Source organism: Pseudorca crassidens, chromosome 21 (assembly GCF_039906515.1).
Source record: "Pseudorca crassidens isolate mPseCra1 chromosome 21, mPseCra1.hap1, whole genome shotgun sequence".
Lineage (NCBI taxonomy): Eukaryota > Metazoa > Chordata > Mammalia > Artiodactyla > Delphinidae > Pseudorca > Pseudorca crassidens.
This window is the reverse complement of record NC_090316.1, coordinates 12267821-12285950: the sequence shown is the minus strand read 5'-3', so window position 1 is coordinate 12285950 and position 18130 is coordinate 12267821. Positions and strand designations below refer to the sequence as shown.

At 43.7% G+C, this 18130-nt stretch overlaps 1 protein-coding gene and 1 pseudogene across 14 annotated transcripts in view; one reads left to right on the top strand and one right to left on the bottom strand.

Moving 5' to 3' along the window:
- Positions 1-18130, bottom strand: part of FUT10 (fucosyltransferase 10) — a 238557-nt gene that overhangs the window by 199476 nt on the left and 20951 nt on the right. For 9 of the 14 annotated variants that reach the window (XR_010939501.1, XR_010939502.1, XR_010939504.1 and 6 more), the window contains exons 1-2: positions 17040-17254; positions 13189-13483 (exon numbers count right to left, since the gene is read on the bottom strand). Coding sequence is in view for 8 of the 14 variants with exons in the window: in XM_067721549.1 (XP_067577650.1) it covers positions 13189-13483; positions 17040-17120 (376 nt within the window). In the remaining 6 variants the exon portion in view is untranslated. Of the gene's footprint in view, positions 1-13188; positions 13912-17039; positions 17393-18130 lie in introns of those variants that run through there. The other 5 variants (XM_067721552.1, XM_067721551.1, XM_067721556.1 and 2 more) reach the window with 3 other exon arrangements.
- On the top strand, positions 8533-10730 carry LOC137216182 (nuclear receptor coactivator 6 pseudogene; annotated as a pseudogene).

The window sequence follows — 18130 nt, the reverse complement described above, 5'->3', positions numbered from 1 at the left end:
TTCAAAAGAAAGGGTCTTCGGGCAGGGGGTACACGGTCTAGTTGAGGTCAGGGGCATCACACTGAAAAAAGAATTAAGTGATAGTTTACAGACTGAGCTGAGCAGTAAGAAGCTCCCAGAAGATGACCACCCCTGTTGTACCCTCCAGGTAGAGAACTGAAAGGATCCTCTCTGGGAAATGTGACCAGCCCAAGAGAAAACGCCTAAAAATACTGACACGAAGGGTAATCATACTACATAGCTGAGCTGTGAATTGCAATTATGTGAGTTATAATAACGTAAACGCTGAATAACAATCTAACTGAAATCCCCATGTTCCCTTAAGGGAAGTCAATGGATAATGCCTCAAATTACAAATTACAAAATTGCAAAATTAGGAAGTAAAAATATAAGCATGTTATTAAGAAAACAGAGAGCTGAAAGAGCAGAAAGTGATTGCTTCCAGGGACTGGAAAAGGAGGGTAGATTCTGCTGTTTCTTTGAAATAAGCCTTGTACCAGAGTGTTTAATTCAACTAGGTACACAAATAAATTTGATAAAATGTAATTTAAATAAACCAGAGTTTTAATCATAGGGTCTAATGCACTCATTCAAGAAGAATGCCAGGCACAACCTGGGTAAATTATATAACATCTTAAGACCCAGTGAAGATGATAATACCAATGTTCTCATTTCCTCCCCGATTCCATGTGAGGATCAAGGCCGGCTTCACTTACTGAGTCATCCATTCGACAACGTCGCCTGAAGCCTGGCTACGTGTCAGGCACTGTTCCAAGCAGTGTGGTAACAGCAGTGAACCCAACGAAGTCGCCGTTCTCCTGACTTAGATTCCAACATGGGGCACAACAGGTAACCGGTCCCAAAATAGTAAGAGAACTTCTGGTGGGGGGGGGTATTAAGTGCTATGAAAAGAAATAAAGCCGGGCAAGGGTCCACGCCATCAGAGAGTCATGTGGGAGGAGAGCCCTATTTTGGAAAGAAGGTGAGGAAACAGGTCTCTCTGAGAAAACATCACTCCTGCAGAGACTCAATCGGTGGGGAGGAATAACCCGGGGCAGCGCATTCCAGGAGGAGGAAGAACAAACGAAAGGTTCTGAGGCTAGAACAGGCTTTCCCTGTTTGAGGGACAGCAAGCAGCCCGGAGGAGAGAGAAGTGAGCCAGGGAGACAGACCAAGAGTAAGAGACAGACCGGGAGTGGGGCACAGCCTGCAGAGTCGGAGGCCACGCTGAGGACCTGGAATTTTAACGCGATGGGCAGTCACTGCGGAGTCTGAGCAGAGCTCTGAGAATGGCTTTACCTTCTGTAAAGTATTATGCGATAATTATTTGCTTAAACAGAAATAAAGGCTATTTTTTTGCAATTTTTAAATTGAGATATAGTTGGTATACAACATAGTGATCCACAAATTTGTAGATTATATTCCATTTGTAGTTATTATAAAATATTGGCTATATTCTCTGTGCCGTACAATATAGCCTTGTAGCTTATTTTATACATAGCAGTTTGTACCTCTTATTTAAAGTAAGGGGTTTGATTACAGCAAAGATGTATATATGTAGATAGATAGATAAATACACATTTACATCTCTATACATTTATTGTATATCATATGTGATCTATCACTTAGTTATGACCTTCTTTTTCACGTTCAACTTTGTTGCTGTCCACACAGTTCAAGTAAGTCCATTTTCTTGCCATCTCCCAAGTAAGTCTTAACCTGGCAAAAGCAATTACCTACTATCTGCATTCAATGCACAGGGCCCAGGAAAGTCAACCTCCAGAAAAAAAGTACTAGTAAGAATCAACTCATAATGGGTGAGACTGGCAGAAATTACCCTGAGAACAGTTCACAGATGTGTCACTCATGAAGTGTCAGGGACACTCAGTACAGTCAAGATGACCAGGGGCATCCGTATAAGGAAGTCTATCAAGGTTGCTACCGTATCAACTGTGATACAATCTTACCAAACTGTACTTGTTTGTTTTCTGTGCTTCTCCAACACGTGGCAAGGGACCTGGCAAACTGTGACTCTGCAGAGACGTTGTATCACTGAATGTTGGGATGCAACTGACAGGACAGATATCAAGATTCAAAGTAATTGTGAGACAGAAGCCCCCACTTGCAGAATTCACAGAAGGAATGAAGGAGAGCTTGTCCTACGACTCCTGAATTCCTCAGCAAGGTCAAGAATACAGAAAGGGGTGAGACAGAGTGGGGAGTCTTGGGTCCTCCTAATACAAAGAGCCCTAGGCAGACATAGAGAGCTCAGCAGAAAGAAGCTGGATGTGTTGGGAAAGCTGTCCCACGTGACTATCTGGAACAGAGAGGCGGCTCACTGGGAAAGGACACTGGAAAAGCCAGGGTTCCATCAGGGAAACTCCAAATGCCATGAAAATGCCCCAAAATAGAAAAAGTACACTTTAATCATCCACCAGACCCACTCAAGGCCATCAGATCGAACCATCTGCTGAGTTCACAGGACATAAAGCCACACGGGCCAACTAAGAAATGTCCAGCCTCCTTAATTCTCCTCCCTTTCCTCACAGCAACTCTGCTAGTCTCCAGAAAGCAGCAGATGAGGGAGGAAGAAGGAGGCAAGCAGAGTGTAGAAAGAGGAAAGACCTGTACTGCAGAAGAAGGACCGCAGGCCTGCAGTGGCGTGAGAGAGGTCCAAGCTGGGGATGCAAAAATATGTAACCCTAGGCATGGCATGTGGCTGAACGCTCCATTTACTAAGCTTGAAAGTGTGTTTGCAACTTAAAGTGACCATAAAACTGTCCATTCCCTGAGAATGAGCACAAAAGCCGGGGCTCAGCCAAAGCTTCCAGTTAGAGGACGGTGAAAATTAACCCCCTGAGTGAGGTCTTAAAGGGACAGTAAGAAACATAAATAAAGAATGTGTGTTTACAAAAATAAACTCAAAGTGGCTTAAAGACTTAAATATAAGACATGACACCATAAAACTCCTAGAAGAGAACATAGGCAAAACATTCTCTGACATAAATCGTAGCAATGTTTTCTTAGGTCAATCTCCCAAGGCAATAGAAATAAAAGCAAAAATAAACAAATGGGACCTAACCAAACTTATAAGCTTTTGCACAGCAAAGGAAACCATACGCAAAACGAAAAGACAACCTATGGAATGGGAGAAAATATTTGCAAGTGATGTGACTGACAAGGGCTTAATTTCCAAAACATACAAACAGCTCATACAACTCAGTAACAAAAAAACAAACAACCCAATCAAAAAATGGGCAAAAGACCTAAATAGACATTTCTCCAAAGAAGACATAAAGATGGCCAACAGGCACATGAAAAGATGCTCAACTTCGCTAATTATTAGAGAAATGCAAATCAAAACTACAATGAGGTACCACCTCACACCGGTGAGAATGGCCATCATTAAAAAGTCTACAAATAATAAATGCTGGAGAGGGTGTGGAGAAAAGGGAACCCTCCTACACTGTGGGTGGGAATGTAAATTGGTGCAGCCACTGTGGAAAACAGTATGGAGGTTCCTTAAAAAACTAAAAATAGAGCTACCATATGATCCTGCAATCCCACTCCTGGGCATATATCCAGAGAAAACTCTAATTCAAAAAGATACCTGCACCCCAATGTTCACAGCAGCACTATTTACAATAGCCACGTCATGGAAAGAACCTGAATGTCCATCTACAGAGGAATGGATAAGGAAGAGGTGGTACATATATACAGTGGAATACTACTCAGCCATTAAATGCCATTTGCAGCAAAACACGGATGGACCTAGAGATTATCATACTATCGATAAGTGAAGTAAGGTCAGAAAAAGAAAAATATCATATGATATCACTTATATGTGGAATCTGAAATATGATACAAATGAACTTATTTACAAAACAGAAACAGACTCACAGACACAGAAACAAACTTATGATTACCAAAGGGGAAGGGGTTGGGGGAGGGATAAATTAGAAGTTTGAGATTAGCAGATACACACTACTACATACAAAATACATAAACAACAAGGTCCCACTGTCTAGCACAGGGAACTATTATATTCAATATCCTGTAATACACCATAATGGAAAAGAATATGAAAAAGAATAGATACAAATATTTTGAAATCCATGGATGGGGGGAACAAGAAGCCTGCACCTGGAATGAAGGTCCGGGGGCCCCACCGACCACTCAGGATCCAGTCCTGGAGAGATGGATTGTAGTCTTCCTTTGAGGAAGACCAGTCCCACATTCTTCCTGTGTGTAACCTCCAGACTTCAACAAGGCGTGCTAATATCCACTTTCCGGAGAAGTTAAACATTTCAGTAGCCTACTTTTCTCTTTCTGTCCATGTACCTGTATTTACTAAAAGTTCTATTTAGGAACTCACCCAAAACAAAAGCAGTTCCCGACCCTAACTACCCTCATTCTCATCAAAGGCACTCCAACCCCTCTCTCATGACAGACAGGTTTCAAGAGAACTGTTTTAAAATGCAGAGTTGTGTTTTGAAATCACTACAGTGATGGTTTCTAAGACTACATTCTCTAACTCTAAGGACTTTTGTTTTTAAAAAAATTATTCACTTGTGACTGCTTAATTTTTGTTTCAGAGAATTGCTGATGTAGCTGAAGCCTCGTATCTCAAATGACTCAAACCAGACACAGAATTCACTGTATTTCACCGTGAAAGTCTTTAACTATTACTTCCAGAAATGTGTTTCTATTAAGTAAATGAATCATCTCTAGAAAGAAAAAAGAGAAAGGAAGCTATAAAGGAAGCAAACAAAGTCAAAAATATTCCTGGTTCTGGATAAACAACAAGGTACTACTCTATAGCACAGGAAACTATGTTCAATAGCCTGTAACAAACCATAACGGAAAAGAATATGAAAAGAATATATATATAACTGAGTCACTTTGCTGTACAGAAGAAAATAACACAATGTTGTAAATCCACTATACTTCAATAAAATCTAAAAAAAATAAATTCTGGTTCACAGAAGCCTCAAGGTCACATAATCCTTTGAGTTTCCATTCCTGTTAATTAGGTCAGCCTTTGACACCTGAATCATTTTCCTGCCTTTCCTTTTTCAATCCTGCTGTACCAGAGTACCATTTGCAGTTGTAAGTGACCTACTTAACTAGAATATGGAACCCTCAGACAGAAAAGTGTATTGTATTCACTCTATTTCGCTCAATAGACCTTATTAAAGAACTGAATTTCTAATTTGGTTTGCTACAAACCATACACTGTAAGCAATTCCAAAATCCAAATATCCAGGTTTTATTATAGTCAGGAGTGTACATTCAAATACAGTTGCGGAGGAGGAGCACAGGATCAGGTGTCAGTGCATCTTGGTTCTCTGTCCAGCTCTGCCGCTAACCCCTGTGTAATCGGGGGCACATCCTTAACCTTCCTGAGCCTCAGACTCCTCGCCTCGACAAAGAGAAGGTTAGACTCCCAGGTCCTTTAGGGCTCTACGTATCTGTGACTATTTCCTGAGTGCCTAGCATGTACAAGGCACAATGCTCGTTATAGGGGAGAGGGGAAGTACAAAGGTGAAGTGTTGCCCTGTCATCAAGAACTTTGCACTCTAATATGGAAGAGAAGATGATATAGGACAAAACCAAATGCCATAGTTACCTTATTTATCTTCTTCATTCCTCATCATTGGCATTGTGCCTGGCATATTGTATTAATAGATGCTCAATTAAATGACATAAAAGAGATATAAAATGCCTCTGAACATTTAGACAAGAGAGGCTACATCCAATGGAAGGGAATCAGAAAGCATTCATAGGTGTTATATTTGAGTTGGTTTTTAAAAGGCCATTCAACTTTCACTTGCTCCCTCACACCATCCTCTAATTTGATGCAAAATCTTAAGCCAAAGTTCAAGATTCTCCATGCTCTGGTTCCAATGTATCCTTCGATCTTAGTCTCTCTCTTACATAAAATCATGCTGTAGCCAACCAATCTCCTTGCTGCAACCTCAGATATTACCCGTAATTTTCTACCTCCATGCCCCCATTCATGCTGTTCTTCATACTGAAATGTCCTCCAATCCCAACATAATCCAATTCCATTATCCTTCAAGGCCTACTTCAGATTTCCCCTATTTTATGAAGGAGATCTTATGAAGCCTTTCCTGACCCCTCCAATCATGTGTGCTCTCTCCCTTCTCTGAAATCCCACAAAACTTGTCGACAGTTCTCTTATGGTATATACACCCTTCAGCACTGCATGACAGTTTGGTAATATCTGTGTCTCAAGATTATACTATTTGACATCAAAAACTGTATTATTCCTCCACACTGCCAAACAAACGGTAGCGTTCAGTAGATTATTTTGACAGGACAAATTAAAAAAACACTCCAGGACATAGAAATTGAATGAACAATGGTGCTAAGTCAGGAACATCTGTGGCATATGCCTAAAATGCTGACTATTCCAGTTTGATTTTTGAACGTAAGTTTAGCTGATATAATCACAGGAGTTGAGCTCAGAAGGCAGGCCTGAGTCTTTACACAGAGCCTTCAGTGGCAGGGCAATAAAAATGGCATATATTCAGTTCTCAGTGGAGTCACTGACAGTTTTGGGAGCTGGACAGTGACAAAATCCGAGATATGAAAAGCAAACCAGAAGCATCCTGGTTGACACATCAGTCTCCTGGGAGTTTGGTTGGAGGCAAGTCCATCCCTGAGAGAAGAATCGGGTCTTAAGTGTGCAGATAAAATTAAGTGCATGCTCTGCAAGTCTGTGAGTCCAAAAAACTCACTACGTAAATACTGCTTTGTAGGCTTCCCGGCAACCAGATATTTGAGTGCGCATCTCAGTGGAAGGAAAGAGACAAACACGAAAGCAATCATTACTGAATTTCCAAACTGGTGAAAAAGCGAAGGTTCTCCGCAGAAGGGAGAAGGGAACAAAAAAGTACACCACACACAAAGGACAGGAAATCAAAATAGCTCAGAATTCCTCAGCAATAACACTGGAAGCTAGAATACAGTGGGAAAATGTCTTAAAAATTCAGAAAGAAAAGAATTTCCAACTTAGAATTCTATGCTGAGCCAAACCATCAGTGAAAGTAAAGGTAAAATAAGCACATGTTCGCACATACAAAGTTTCTGAAAACTTACCTTCCGTGAACCTTTCTCAGGACACACTGAAATAAAGACACAAACCGGGACTTCCTTGGTGGTCCAGTCGTTAAGACTCTGCACTTCCACTGCAGGGGGCGTGGGTTCTACCCCGGGTCAGGGAACTAAGATCCCGCATAGCCAAAAAAAGAAAAAGAAGAAGACACAAACCAAGACAGAGGAAGATAAGGCATAAGAGAAACAGAAAATCCAACACACAAGCGAAGTACAAGGAATCCCCAGACTGATGGGCAGCCAGGACAGCACCTGGGCACCAGGCAGAAAGGATGACAGCTCTAACTGCACATGTCAGGAATCTCTGGGAGACATTTCTTTAAGAATATCTGGGGGCTTCCCTGGTGGCGCAGTGGTTAATAATCTGTCTGCCAATGCAGGGGACATGGGTTTGAGCCCTGGTCCGTAAAGATCCCACATGCCACGGAGCAACAAAGCCCGTGCACCACAACTACTGAGCCTGCGCTCTAGAGCCTGCGAGCCACGACTATTGAGTCCGCGAGCCACAACTACTGAAGCCTGTGCACCTAGAGTCCGTGCTCTGCAACAAGAGAAGCCACCACAATGAGAAGCCTGCGCACCACGACGAAGAGAGTAGCCCCCACTCGCCACAACTAGAGAAAGCCTACACACAGCAATGAAGACCCAACGCAGCCAAAAAATAATTAATTAAATAAATAAATTTAAAAAAAAAAAGAATATCTGGTGCCACTACAGGGAAAACAATTTGTACACGAAAATAAATCTTAGTATCTTAAATCATGGCTCACTGTGACTACATGATGATGTAAAAACTAGATGCTAATCTATCTAAAATGATGATGATATAACTTCTGGGGAAGAATATGGGGCTGAGAAATGAGTGGGAGGAGCAAGGGGGAGGGAGGAGAGTTAAATACTCATCTTCCGTAGTAAGAATCAATATATAATGCCTAAAAGTGAAAAACCAAGAAGTCACAATCAAAGTGTTACTTGAAAACACAGGAGCTCTATGTGCATGTATAACATGTTAAAAAGTTTTAAATGTTTAGCCCCGGCCCGGTCCAGCCCATCCCCCTCTCCGCTGGGTCCTTGAGGCCCAGCCTGGTCGGGCTGCTCGCGGCTGGGAGCCGATGGCCAGACTGGCCGGACAGACAGGTGCACGTGAGGACGGACGGAGGGATACACGGAGGGCCGCAGGGACGCTCGGCCCGGGCCGGTGCTAAGAGGCCCGCCCAGGAGGGCTGGGGCAGCACTCAGAATTTTTATTTGGCTGCTACCTTAAAATACAGGCCCTAAAAATGCCAGCTTGTTTGGACTTAGAAGATGACCTGGATAAATGATAAAAATTAAGAAAGACATTTTGGTTTTTTTATTGTCCACTTGGCATATGCTTCTGGAATAATATTCACCATGGTTATGGATGACCTTCCAAACTTAGAAGACATCTATACTCCCTTGTGTTCATCAACAGTGGAGGACTCAGAGATGGACTTTGACTCTGGACTAGAAGGTGATGACTCAAAAAGTGATAGTATTTTGGAGGATTCCACAATCTTTGTGGCCTTCAAAGGAAATACAGATGATAAAGACTTCAAATGGAAATTGGACACAATATTGAAGAAAGTACCCGATTTGTTACACATGGAATCCAGCAAGCTAAAGGTACAGAGGTAGAGGCCTGGAACAGTGTGCACGTGACATTCAACATCTCCCGGGAAGCAGCGGAGCGGCTACGGATCCTGGCTCAGAGCAAACAACCAGCAGCTTCGGGACCTGGGAATTCTCTCCGTTCAGACTGAAGGGGAAGGTGCTATCAACCTGGCTTTGGCTCAGAACCAAAGCCGAAATGTGAGAATGAATGGACCCATGGGAGCTGGAAATTCAGTTAGGATGGAGGTGGGCTTTCCCATGGCAGGTGGTCCAGGAATGCCTAAACGCCTCCCACCTGGCTTCGCAACAGGACAGGCCAATCCAAACTTTATGCAAGGTCAGGTGCCTTCGACCACAGCAACTACTCCTGGAAATTCAGGAGCCCCTCAGCTTCAAGCAAATCAAAATGTCCAGCATGCAGGTGGTCAAGGAGCTGGTCCTCCTCAAAACCAGATGCAGGTGTCCCATGGGCCACCAAATATGATGCAGCCCAGCCTCAGGGCAATTCATGGCAACACGAACAGCCAACAGACTGGTAGTTCTGGGGTTCCTCAGGTGAACCTGGGCAACATGCAAGGCCAGCCCCAGCAGGGCCCACCATCTCAGGTGATGAGCATGCACCAGCAGATCTTGCCCTCCCAGGGCCAGAAGGCCCAGCAACAAGGTACCTTGAACCCTCAGAACCCTATGATCCTTTCAAGGGCTCAGCTTATTATGCAGCAGGGTCAGATGACAGTGGATCCTCAGAGCCAAAATCCTGGGCTCTCGTCCCAGAGGATGACCCCACCCAAGCAGATGCTTCCCCAGCAGGGCCCATAAATGAGGGTACCACATAACCAGATGATGGGGCCTCAGGGGCAAGTTTTGCTTCAACAGGACCCAATGATAGAGCAGATTATGACCAATCAGATGCAGGGGAATAAGCAACAGTTTTAACACTCAGAACCAATCTAATGTCATGTAGGGACCAGCACTGATAACGAGGAGACCAACTCCAAACATGCAAGGAAACATGGTGCAGTTTACGGGACAGATGTCAGGACAGATGCGGCCCCAGCAAGGGCCCATGAGCTACAGTCCATCTCAGGCTCAGGGGCAGGTCTTGAGGCCACCAGGACCCAGCCCACATATGGCCCAGCAGCACGGCAATCCTGCTACTACAGCAAATAATGATGTCAGCTTGTCTCAGATGATGCCTGACGTCAGCGTGCAACAAAGCAACATGGTGTCCCCCCTCTGCCGACGTGCAGGCCATGCTGGGAAACAGTGCCTCGGGAAACCACTTCTCAGGCCATGGGATGCCTTTCAACCCACCTTTCAGTGGAGCACCCAATGGAAATCAGATGTCCTGTGGTCAGAATGAGGCTTCCCGGTCAGTAAGGAGGTCACGCTAACAAGCCCATTGTTGGTCAACTTATTGCAGAGCGATATCTCTGCAGGCCATTTTGGGGTAAAGAATAAGCAAAGTAATACCAATGCAAATAAACTGAAGAAGAAGAAACCCCCTTGGAAGAAGAAAAATAGTCAGCAGGATCTGAACACCCCAGGTACTCGCCCACCTGGTCTGGAGGAGGCTGATGAGCAGCCATTGCCTAGAGAACAGGGAATTAACCTGGACAACTCAGGCCCTAAACTGCCCGAATTTTCAAAGCGACCACCAGCCCCTTCAGAGTTTAGTCCCGAAGGAAACTCCAGCCACAGCACTGCAGGGGTCTCTTCCCAGACCAGAACTCTGAGCAAATGCTGCCACGGTCTCTAGACAAAGCAGTGAGCCTAAAGAGATAACTGAAAGGTCCAAAACTCCAAGCCGAAGAAACTCGCGAACTGAAGAGCCAGCTGTGGCTTCTGAAAGTGTGGAAAATGGACATCATAAGCCATCCTCTTGGCCTGCTCCAGCCTTCAGCCCGACTGAAGACATAACCAGTGCAGTGCAATCCGAGTGAAGAAAATCCAAGTAAACAAGCTGGACGAAGACTTGATATTTGTAAATGTGTGTGAAGCTTACAAAAAGCAGTTTTGAGCTGTGGCTTTTTAAAATCCATTTTAATAATGTGGTCCTTTTCCTGGTCCCTGCAACCTGTTTCATAAAGTGCAATGGGGAAAGCGGAGTTGTTGAACCCTTTTGGTGTTGCAAGATGAAGTTCAAGGTTTCTATACTGTTGCCAGGTATTGAGAGGAGCTAATGCGATTATGTTATTAGTTTTCACATTTCCTAAGCAGCCTAGAGTACAGGGTGAGCATTTTTAGATCTTCTAATAATGTATGGTGCTGTGGAAGTACTGTGTCTGAATAGCAGTAGTGGGGCAAAAGGAATCTTCTCATTTGGAAATGTTGTAAATAATTTTATTATATAGTGTTTTGGATGTATTTGTTGTAGAAATGGACCAGTGAGTAAAGAGAATCTTAGGGTTTGTACAACGTGGGAAAAAAAAAAGTTTTAAACGTTTAAAAGATAGTGACTGTGATACAACCACTCTGGATATTGGTCTGGAAATTCATAAATGTAAATTCATAACAAATAATTCCACTGCTAGGTATGAATCCTCGTGAAAGCTCACACATGTACATGGATTGTTTACTGTAGCGTTTTTTGTCATAAGAAAGTTTTTTTAAAACAACCTAAATGTCCAACAATAGGAAAATGGTTAAATGAAGTGTGATATATAAATGCAATGGAATTCTATACAACAGTAAAATGGGTGAACTGGAGCTATAAGGATCCAACATTAACAAACCTCAAAAACCATGTAAGAGAAAAAGTAAGTTACACAGAGAGAAAGTTAACATATCATACTATTTACATAATTTTTAAAACATACAAAAAATATTATATGTTGTTTAAACACACACACAGACACACACACACACCAACTTCAGGATCATGATTCCCTCCAGGTAGGAGGAAGGAAACAGGATGGGGTCAGTGAGGGGCTCATAGAGGCTTTCAATTTTACTTGTAATATTTTATTTCTTAAGCTATGTAGTAAGTACGTAAGTACCCATTACATTATCTATATATTTTTGTGTCTAACTGAAGTATGTCTAGGGGCTCCTGGTAAAATTTGGGAAATTAAACTCATACATTTAATGTTGCTTCATCTCAAAACACCCCTAGAGGATTATAGTCCCTTATCCAAACTCTCAGAGATTTATGTGTTTCAGAATTCAGACTTCTTTGGATTTTAGAAAAAGGTATCAGGATGCAATCCAATATGTTACATTATACCTTCAGTGGGACCTGAAATCAAGTGATGCTCAAAATAAGCATCTGACACTATTCAGATGGTTGTTTGCCCCTCAGAAAAAATCAGCCATCAGCCTGGCCCTGTACAAACAGCCCTCACTCCTCAGACCTACACTGATTCCCCTCGAAGAGCAGAGGAGGAAAGCAAGTGCATGGGGACACCTGCAGGCCTTTGGAGGCTCTGGACTCCACCACATCTGGATGCGTAAGTGCCTGGAATTCCCTGCCTCCTCACCTCTACCAGGCATGAGTGCCCATTGCTCTGCAGCCCTGACCAACTGTGGGGCACATACACCACCTGATTCCTGCCGAGCCCATTTTCTGCTTTACTTAAGTTGTTGCTGGGCAGATCACTGAGGATGACTCAGCCCTACAGCCCAGTCTCAGTCCTGCCACTCCAAAGCCAGCACTACACACACACACACACACACACACACACACACACACACACACACACACACACACATTCATACCATACTCTAAAGCAGATGTCCTTTCACTGACTTCCTAACTTTAGTGATTAACCTTGCCTATCTCTGGTCGAGCTTGCTAATCTGTATTCCCCGTGCCCCTATCACTCAGCACCCAGGAGCTCCATATTTCTAACAGCTGTTGGCATCTTGCTACCTCCAACTGGCTGGGTCTGGCTGCCCTTCAATGCCAGCATGACATATAATCAGCCTCGGGAAGTGATGAATACCAACTTGCTCTTGAAAGCTGATGTTGAACAATCTTTTTATTTTTATTTCTGAGTAATGAAATCATACTGTGCTGAGCTTATGTCCAATTAAACATCTGTTATGGTCATCAAAATCTCCTGGCCATTATCACAGATGACATTCTGAATTGGTATCAGCAGTATAATCAATAGCCAATTCCTGAATAACAAGTTCAGTAAGCACAACACCCAAGTGTGAAAAGGTGAAAAGAACTAGGTCTTCTCCCCCATAAATACCAAGTGGCCCAGCCAACCACCCCTCTGTTGGTCCAGCTCACTGATTTATTGTATTTGCTCAATGCTCTGGCCTTCCACAGAGCAAGTGCAGAGGAAATCGGGCGTGCCAAGTGCTTTCAAGGGGAGCCCACCATCTCTTCCTTGGGAGAAAGGCAGTAACTCAGCATTGAAGTAGGATGTCAGCAAGCTAAGGGAGAAAGGCAAAAGCCCTACTTACCATAGAAGAGGAAGGCTTTGGTCCTGTGATGATGGAGGTAGGTCCGGTTGATGGTGAAGAAACAAGTGTCTGCCCCGCACTGGCCTAGCCTTCCAGTTTCACCAGTCAGTGGGGACCACCAGAGCATGATGGGGTAGCTATCAGCTGCCAGTGTTTTTTTCCTATTCAGGGTCAGTCCTTCTCTCTTAAGGAATGGATGGAGATGTATAGGCTCTTCTTCCATTTGTGTATGTCCGTCGTTCAAATTAGAATTTTTAAACTTCTTCCTTTCAAATTTTCCCAGCTCAACCACTACCTAAAAGAGATGACGATTATTACCAGTGTCAGACTGTTTAATTTCCTTCTGTACATCTCCCATTCATCTTGATGATTTAGCTTCTTATTAGTTTTCTATTGCTACCATAACAAATTATCACAAACTGAGCAACTTAAAATGATGCAAATTTATTATCGTACGATTCTGGAGGTCAGAAGTCTGAAATGGTCTCACTGGGCTAAAATCAAGGTGTTGGCAGGGCTATGGCATTTTTCAGGAAACTCTGGTGGGGAATTCGTTTTCTTGCTTTTCTTTTAGAGGCACCCACAGTTCTTGGCTCATGGCCCCCTTCCTCCATCTTCAAAACCAGCAACGTTGCACATCTCTGACCCTTCTGTTATCGTATCTCTCTCTGAACACAGCCAGGGAAGTCTTCTCTTTTATGGACTCATGTGGTTACACTGGGCCTGCACAGATAATTCAGGGTTATCTCCTCACCTCAAGGTGTGTCACTATAATCCCATCTATTTACAAAGTCCCTTTTGCCAAGTAAAGTAACATATCACAGTTTCCAGGGATTAGGGTAGGGACATAGCCTCCAAAATATCTACCAACAAGGATGCTTCATTCCACTGAACACATAACAGATACATCTCTCCTCCATTTCATAGGCAAGTATAGAATCCAGAAGTGGTTGTGTCTCTTAATGAAACCTGTGAGAGTCAGGGTTATTCTCTGGCTATTGCTGGGGATTACACTCTGGGGAAAATAAGTTATAAATTGCCAATTGGTTTCTTTTCAGTACAATTAAAGGAATCATAACATGGATTTTATATTTCTAATAATATCCACTATGGCATAGAGATGGCATAGGTACTGGGCTCCTTCTCACTTAAAACCTTGTTTTTTAATTTATTTCAAGAGAGTCTGGGTCCTGGAGAGCTACATCATCAATCACAGTAATCTGAAGGGCAGGGTGGACTGAGTGAAATCAGAGGGGCAGTAGTTCTCCAAAAGCGCTGCCTTTTCATCAAACTTTAAGGTTTGATACTGACATGGCATTACAAAAATATGTTAGAGCAGTATAAAGTAGGGGCTGGTCTCTTTCATATATAACAAAACATTAGTAGTCACACTATACAATAAATAAAGCCGGTAAAAGAAGGCATATTTTCATGTATTAACTGGCCCACTTGTCAACAGAGGACACTACCTGTGTGGCCCGCAGACCCCACTCTCAGCAGCCAGTGGTGGTGCCTTCTTTATGTATTTGCTACCTTTAGTGTCAGAAGAGGGCCCCGCCCACTGAGGTGATACAGAGTCTGTAACTCCCTGGGGAGGGTCTATAAGGTTCACTGGATTCTCTGAGGGAGTCAAGGCCAAAAAAGCTATTAAGAGCCACTCAGCAAACGCCACATAGTATTCCAAACGGGAGAAAGAATTCTACTATTTTTTTTAAAAAAAAAAGCACAGGGCTTCCCTGGTGGCGTAGTGGTTGAGAGTCCGCCTGCCGATGCAGGGGACATGGGTTTGTGCCCCGGTCCGGGAAGATCCCACATGCCGTGGAACGGCTGGGCCAGTGGGCTTTGGCTGCTGAGCCTGCGTGTCCGGAGCCTGTGCTCCGCAACGGGAGAGGCCACAACAGTGAGAGGCCCGCGTACCACAAAAAACAAACAAACAAATAAAAAAAAGCACAGATTACTTGTGACACCAAAGTCATCATTAGAACAGTAAGACCATCACTGAAAACTAAAAACCCTTGCCAATAGCTTTCTAAGCCTCTTTATGATAACATAATAATGTGGCTATTCCCCAGTACCTTGATGGAATGGAGTTGACTTGTAGCTACAAACACTCTTTTTCACCCAAGCTTTCCCTGCAAATATACAACCAGGAACTTGAAAGAAACACGTTTAGAAAGCCATGTTTATAACTTCAAAAACAAATTTTGCTCCACATTTCTGATCAAAGTCTACTATGTGAGGTATAAGGTCATATCCAAATAATAGGGACTGGGACCTCCCTGGCGGTCCAGTGGCTAAGACCCCACGCTCCCAATGCAGGGGGCACGGGTTTGTTCCCTGGTTGGGGAACTAAGATCCTACACGCCACAGGGCGTGGCCTAAAAAATTTTTTTTAATAAAAAAAAAACATCGAATAATAGGGATTGCTTTAAGGAGAGAGATTTCTAAAGCAGAAAACTCCAGCCCCTCCAGTTCAAGCAGGTCCTGGATACCCACCTCCAAGACAGACAAGCAGAGAGCCAGGGGTTTCCTCTGACCAGAATCCCAACCTGGCCGTGGAAGGTGGTGGAAGTACAGTGCAGTACTATCTGCCGAAGTCCTTTTATAAGCATAAGCTCATTCAGTCCTAAGCGAGGAGAAGGGAAGCCCTCCAGAATAACACGCCCAGAGAACACTTCTGTCTCCATCAGCTCCACGTCTGAAATACTCACATCCACAAATAATCTTTAAAAGTCCTTTTGGATTTTGAAATGGACAGCTGGTCCTTGAGTGGGTGCTAAAATATCTCAACTCGTATTTCTACTTTTAATATCACTGTGAAACTTTTATTTTACTTTGAAATCAGCAAATGAAGTTGAGAATAACCAACTAAATGAAATAAACGGGGGGACTCAGGAAACGTTTCAGGTCACTCACCCCACTACAGACAAATCTATTAATGCAGATGTGTGTGTTCTGCAGAACGACTAGCTTGTCCTCAGAATAGTCACTACTTCTTCAAGAATGGCATCTTTCGGGGACTTCCCTGGTGGCGCAGTGGTTAAGAATCCACCTTCCAATGCAGGGGACACGGGTTCGATCCCTGGTCCGGGAAGATCCCAGATGCTGCAGGGCAGCTAAGCCCGCGCACCACAACTACTGAGCCCGCGCACCACAACTGCTGAGCCCGCGTGCTGCAACTACTGAAGCCTGTGCGCCTAGAGCCCGTGCTCTGCAATGCGAGAAGCCACCGCAATGAGAAGCCCGTACACCACAATGAAGAGTAGCCCCCGCTCGCCGCAACTAGAGAAAAACCCGCACATAGCAACGAAGACCCAACACAGCCAAAATAATTAATTAATTAATTAAAATTATTTTTAAAAAAACAGAAGGGAGTTTCCTGGCAGTCCAGTGTTTAGGACTCTGTGTTTTTGCTGCCGAGGGCAGGGGTTCAATCCCTGGTCAGAAAACTAAGATCCTGCAAGCCACACAGCAGGGCCAAAATAAGAAAACAAAACAAAAACGAATGGTATCTTTCAGAAGGGATCAGGACTTGGAGGAAGCCATCCAATTCTGACCCAGTAAGACAGACAGAACTCTACCTTCTGTTACTGTAAAACCAGTACCCTGCAAGAGTCACAAACTGATCCCCTAACCCACTGATTTTCTTTCTACCTGACACATCCACTCACTAAACCTGACACATCCGCTCACTGAACCTCAGTTTCGTCTGTTAAAAAAGAAAGTATTTTCCTTGCTTTACATAGAAAATCCTGATCCTGAGAGATGATGCAAAAAGTAAAGTACTGGGAGAGAATGGGGTGGTGGCAAAGGCCCAGGAATCAACACTGCACAACCCAAATTCTTGGTACCTGGAGTGTGACGAGCAGAAAGACAGTAGCTGTGACGCACAGGCAAGATGCCAGAAGCTTCCTCCTCTGAATCCGCACCATGCTGCCCTGCCCTGGGTGACTGACAGAGGGCTAGCCTGGTTACCAGGTGTTCTCGAGTCGGCCCGCAGCCCAAGACACCTTCACGCGGAGGAACCATCTGGGTGCCAATTTCCTCCACTGCCATTCCTGCTGGGACCTGGTCTCCATGGAGGACTGAGAACTGAGGTTCTGAGTGGGCCTGGCTTGGCATTGAAAGGGAACAGCATGCAGTCTTCTTAAGCGATCATAAGAGCAGCTGGAGTTTCTTTAAACCAGAAGGCATCAAAAAAAATCTGTAACAAATGAGCAATATTTTAGCCATAGTGCAGAAGATTTCATAAATGTACTCTTGCAGGGTTACCATGTAGAAACCCAAAGCTTTAAAACTAAAAGGAGCCTTTGAGATCATTTAGACCTAATATCTCACTCACAGATGAGGAAACCAGGACCAGAGAGATGAAGTGACTTGCCCAAGGTCAGAAAGTCCATTACAGGAGAGTGAGAGATCGACAATCAGGTCCCGAGACTAAAATGATGCTTCCACTTAATTTTCCCTGCCATCAGACTTGAATTCCAAAAGTCATTGACATGTAGTCATTTCCTTCTATCTGAGTTTCAAAAGAGCAGAGAAGTGGAGCAGAAATAACCAGGACTGTCCACCCACTCCTGTAAAAATTAGGGAACAAACAAATCAAAGTTTCAGGCATTGATTAGAAATGGAAAATGATCAACCGACCCCAGTTCCCCCCAAGGAAAACAACTTCAGCTACAACATAAGGAATTCAGATTACTGATTTATTTGTTTAGTCTTTTATGGCAAATGCACTAAAGCAGTGGGTTACATGGGCAGTACGGTTCTCTGGACATCTTGAAATAAGATTTCCATCCATCTGAAATGGATGGTCTTTTCCAAAAGTTTTTTAAATGCACTAAATAGTCCCATAGAATGCCTCTTATTCCCGGGGTTCTCTGAAGTCAAATGTCTTGAGCAAATGACCCTGTGGAGTTCAGAGGAAAGCAAGGATCAACAT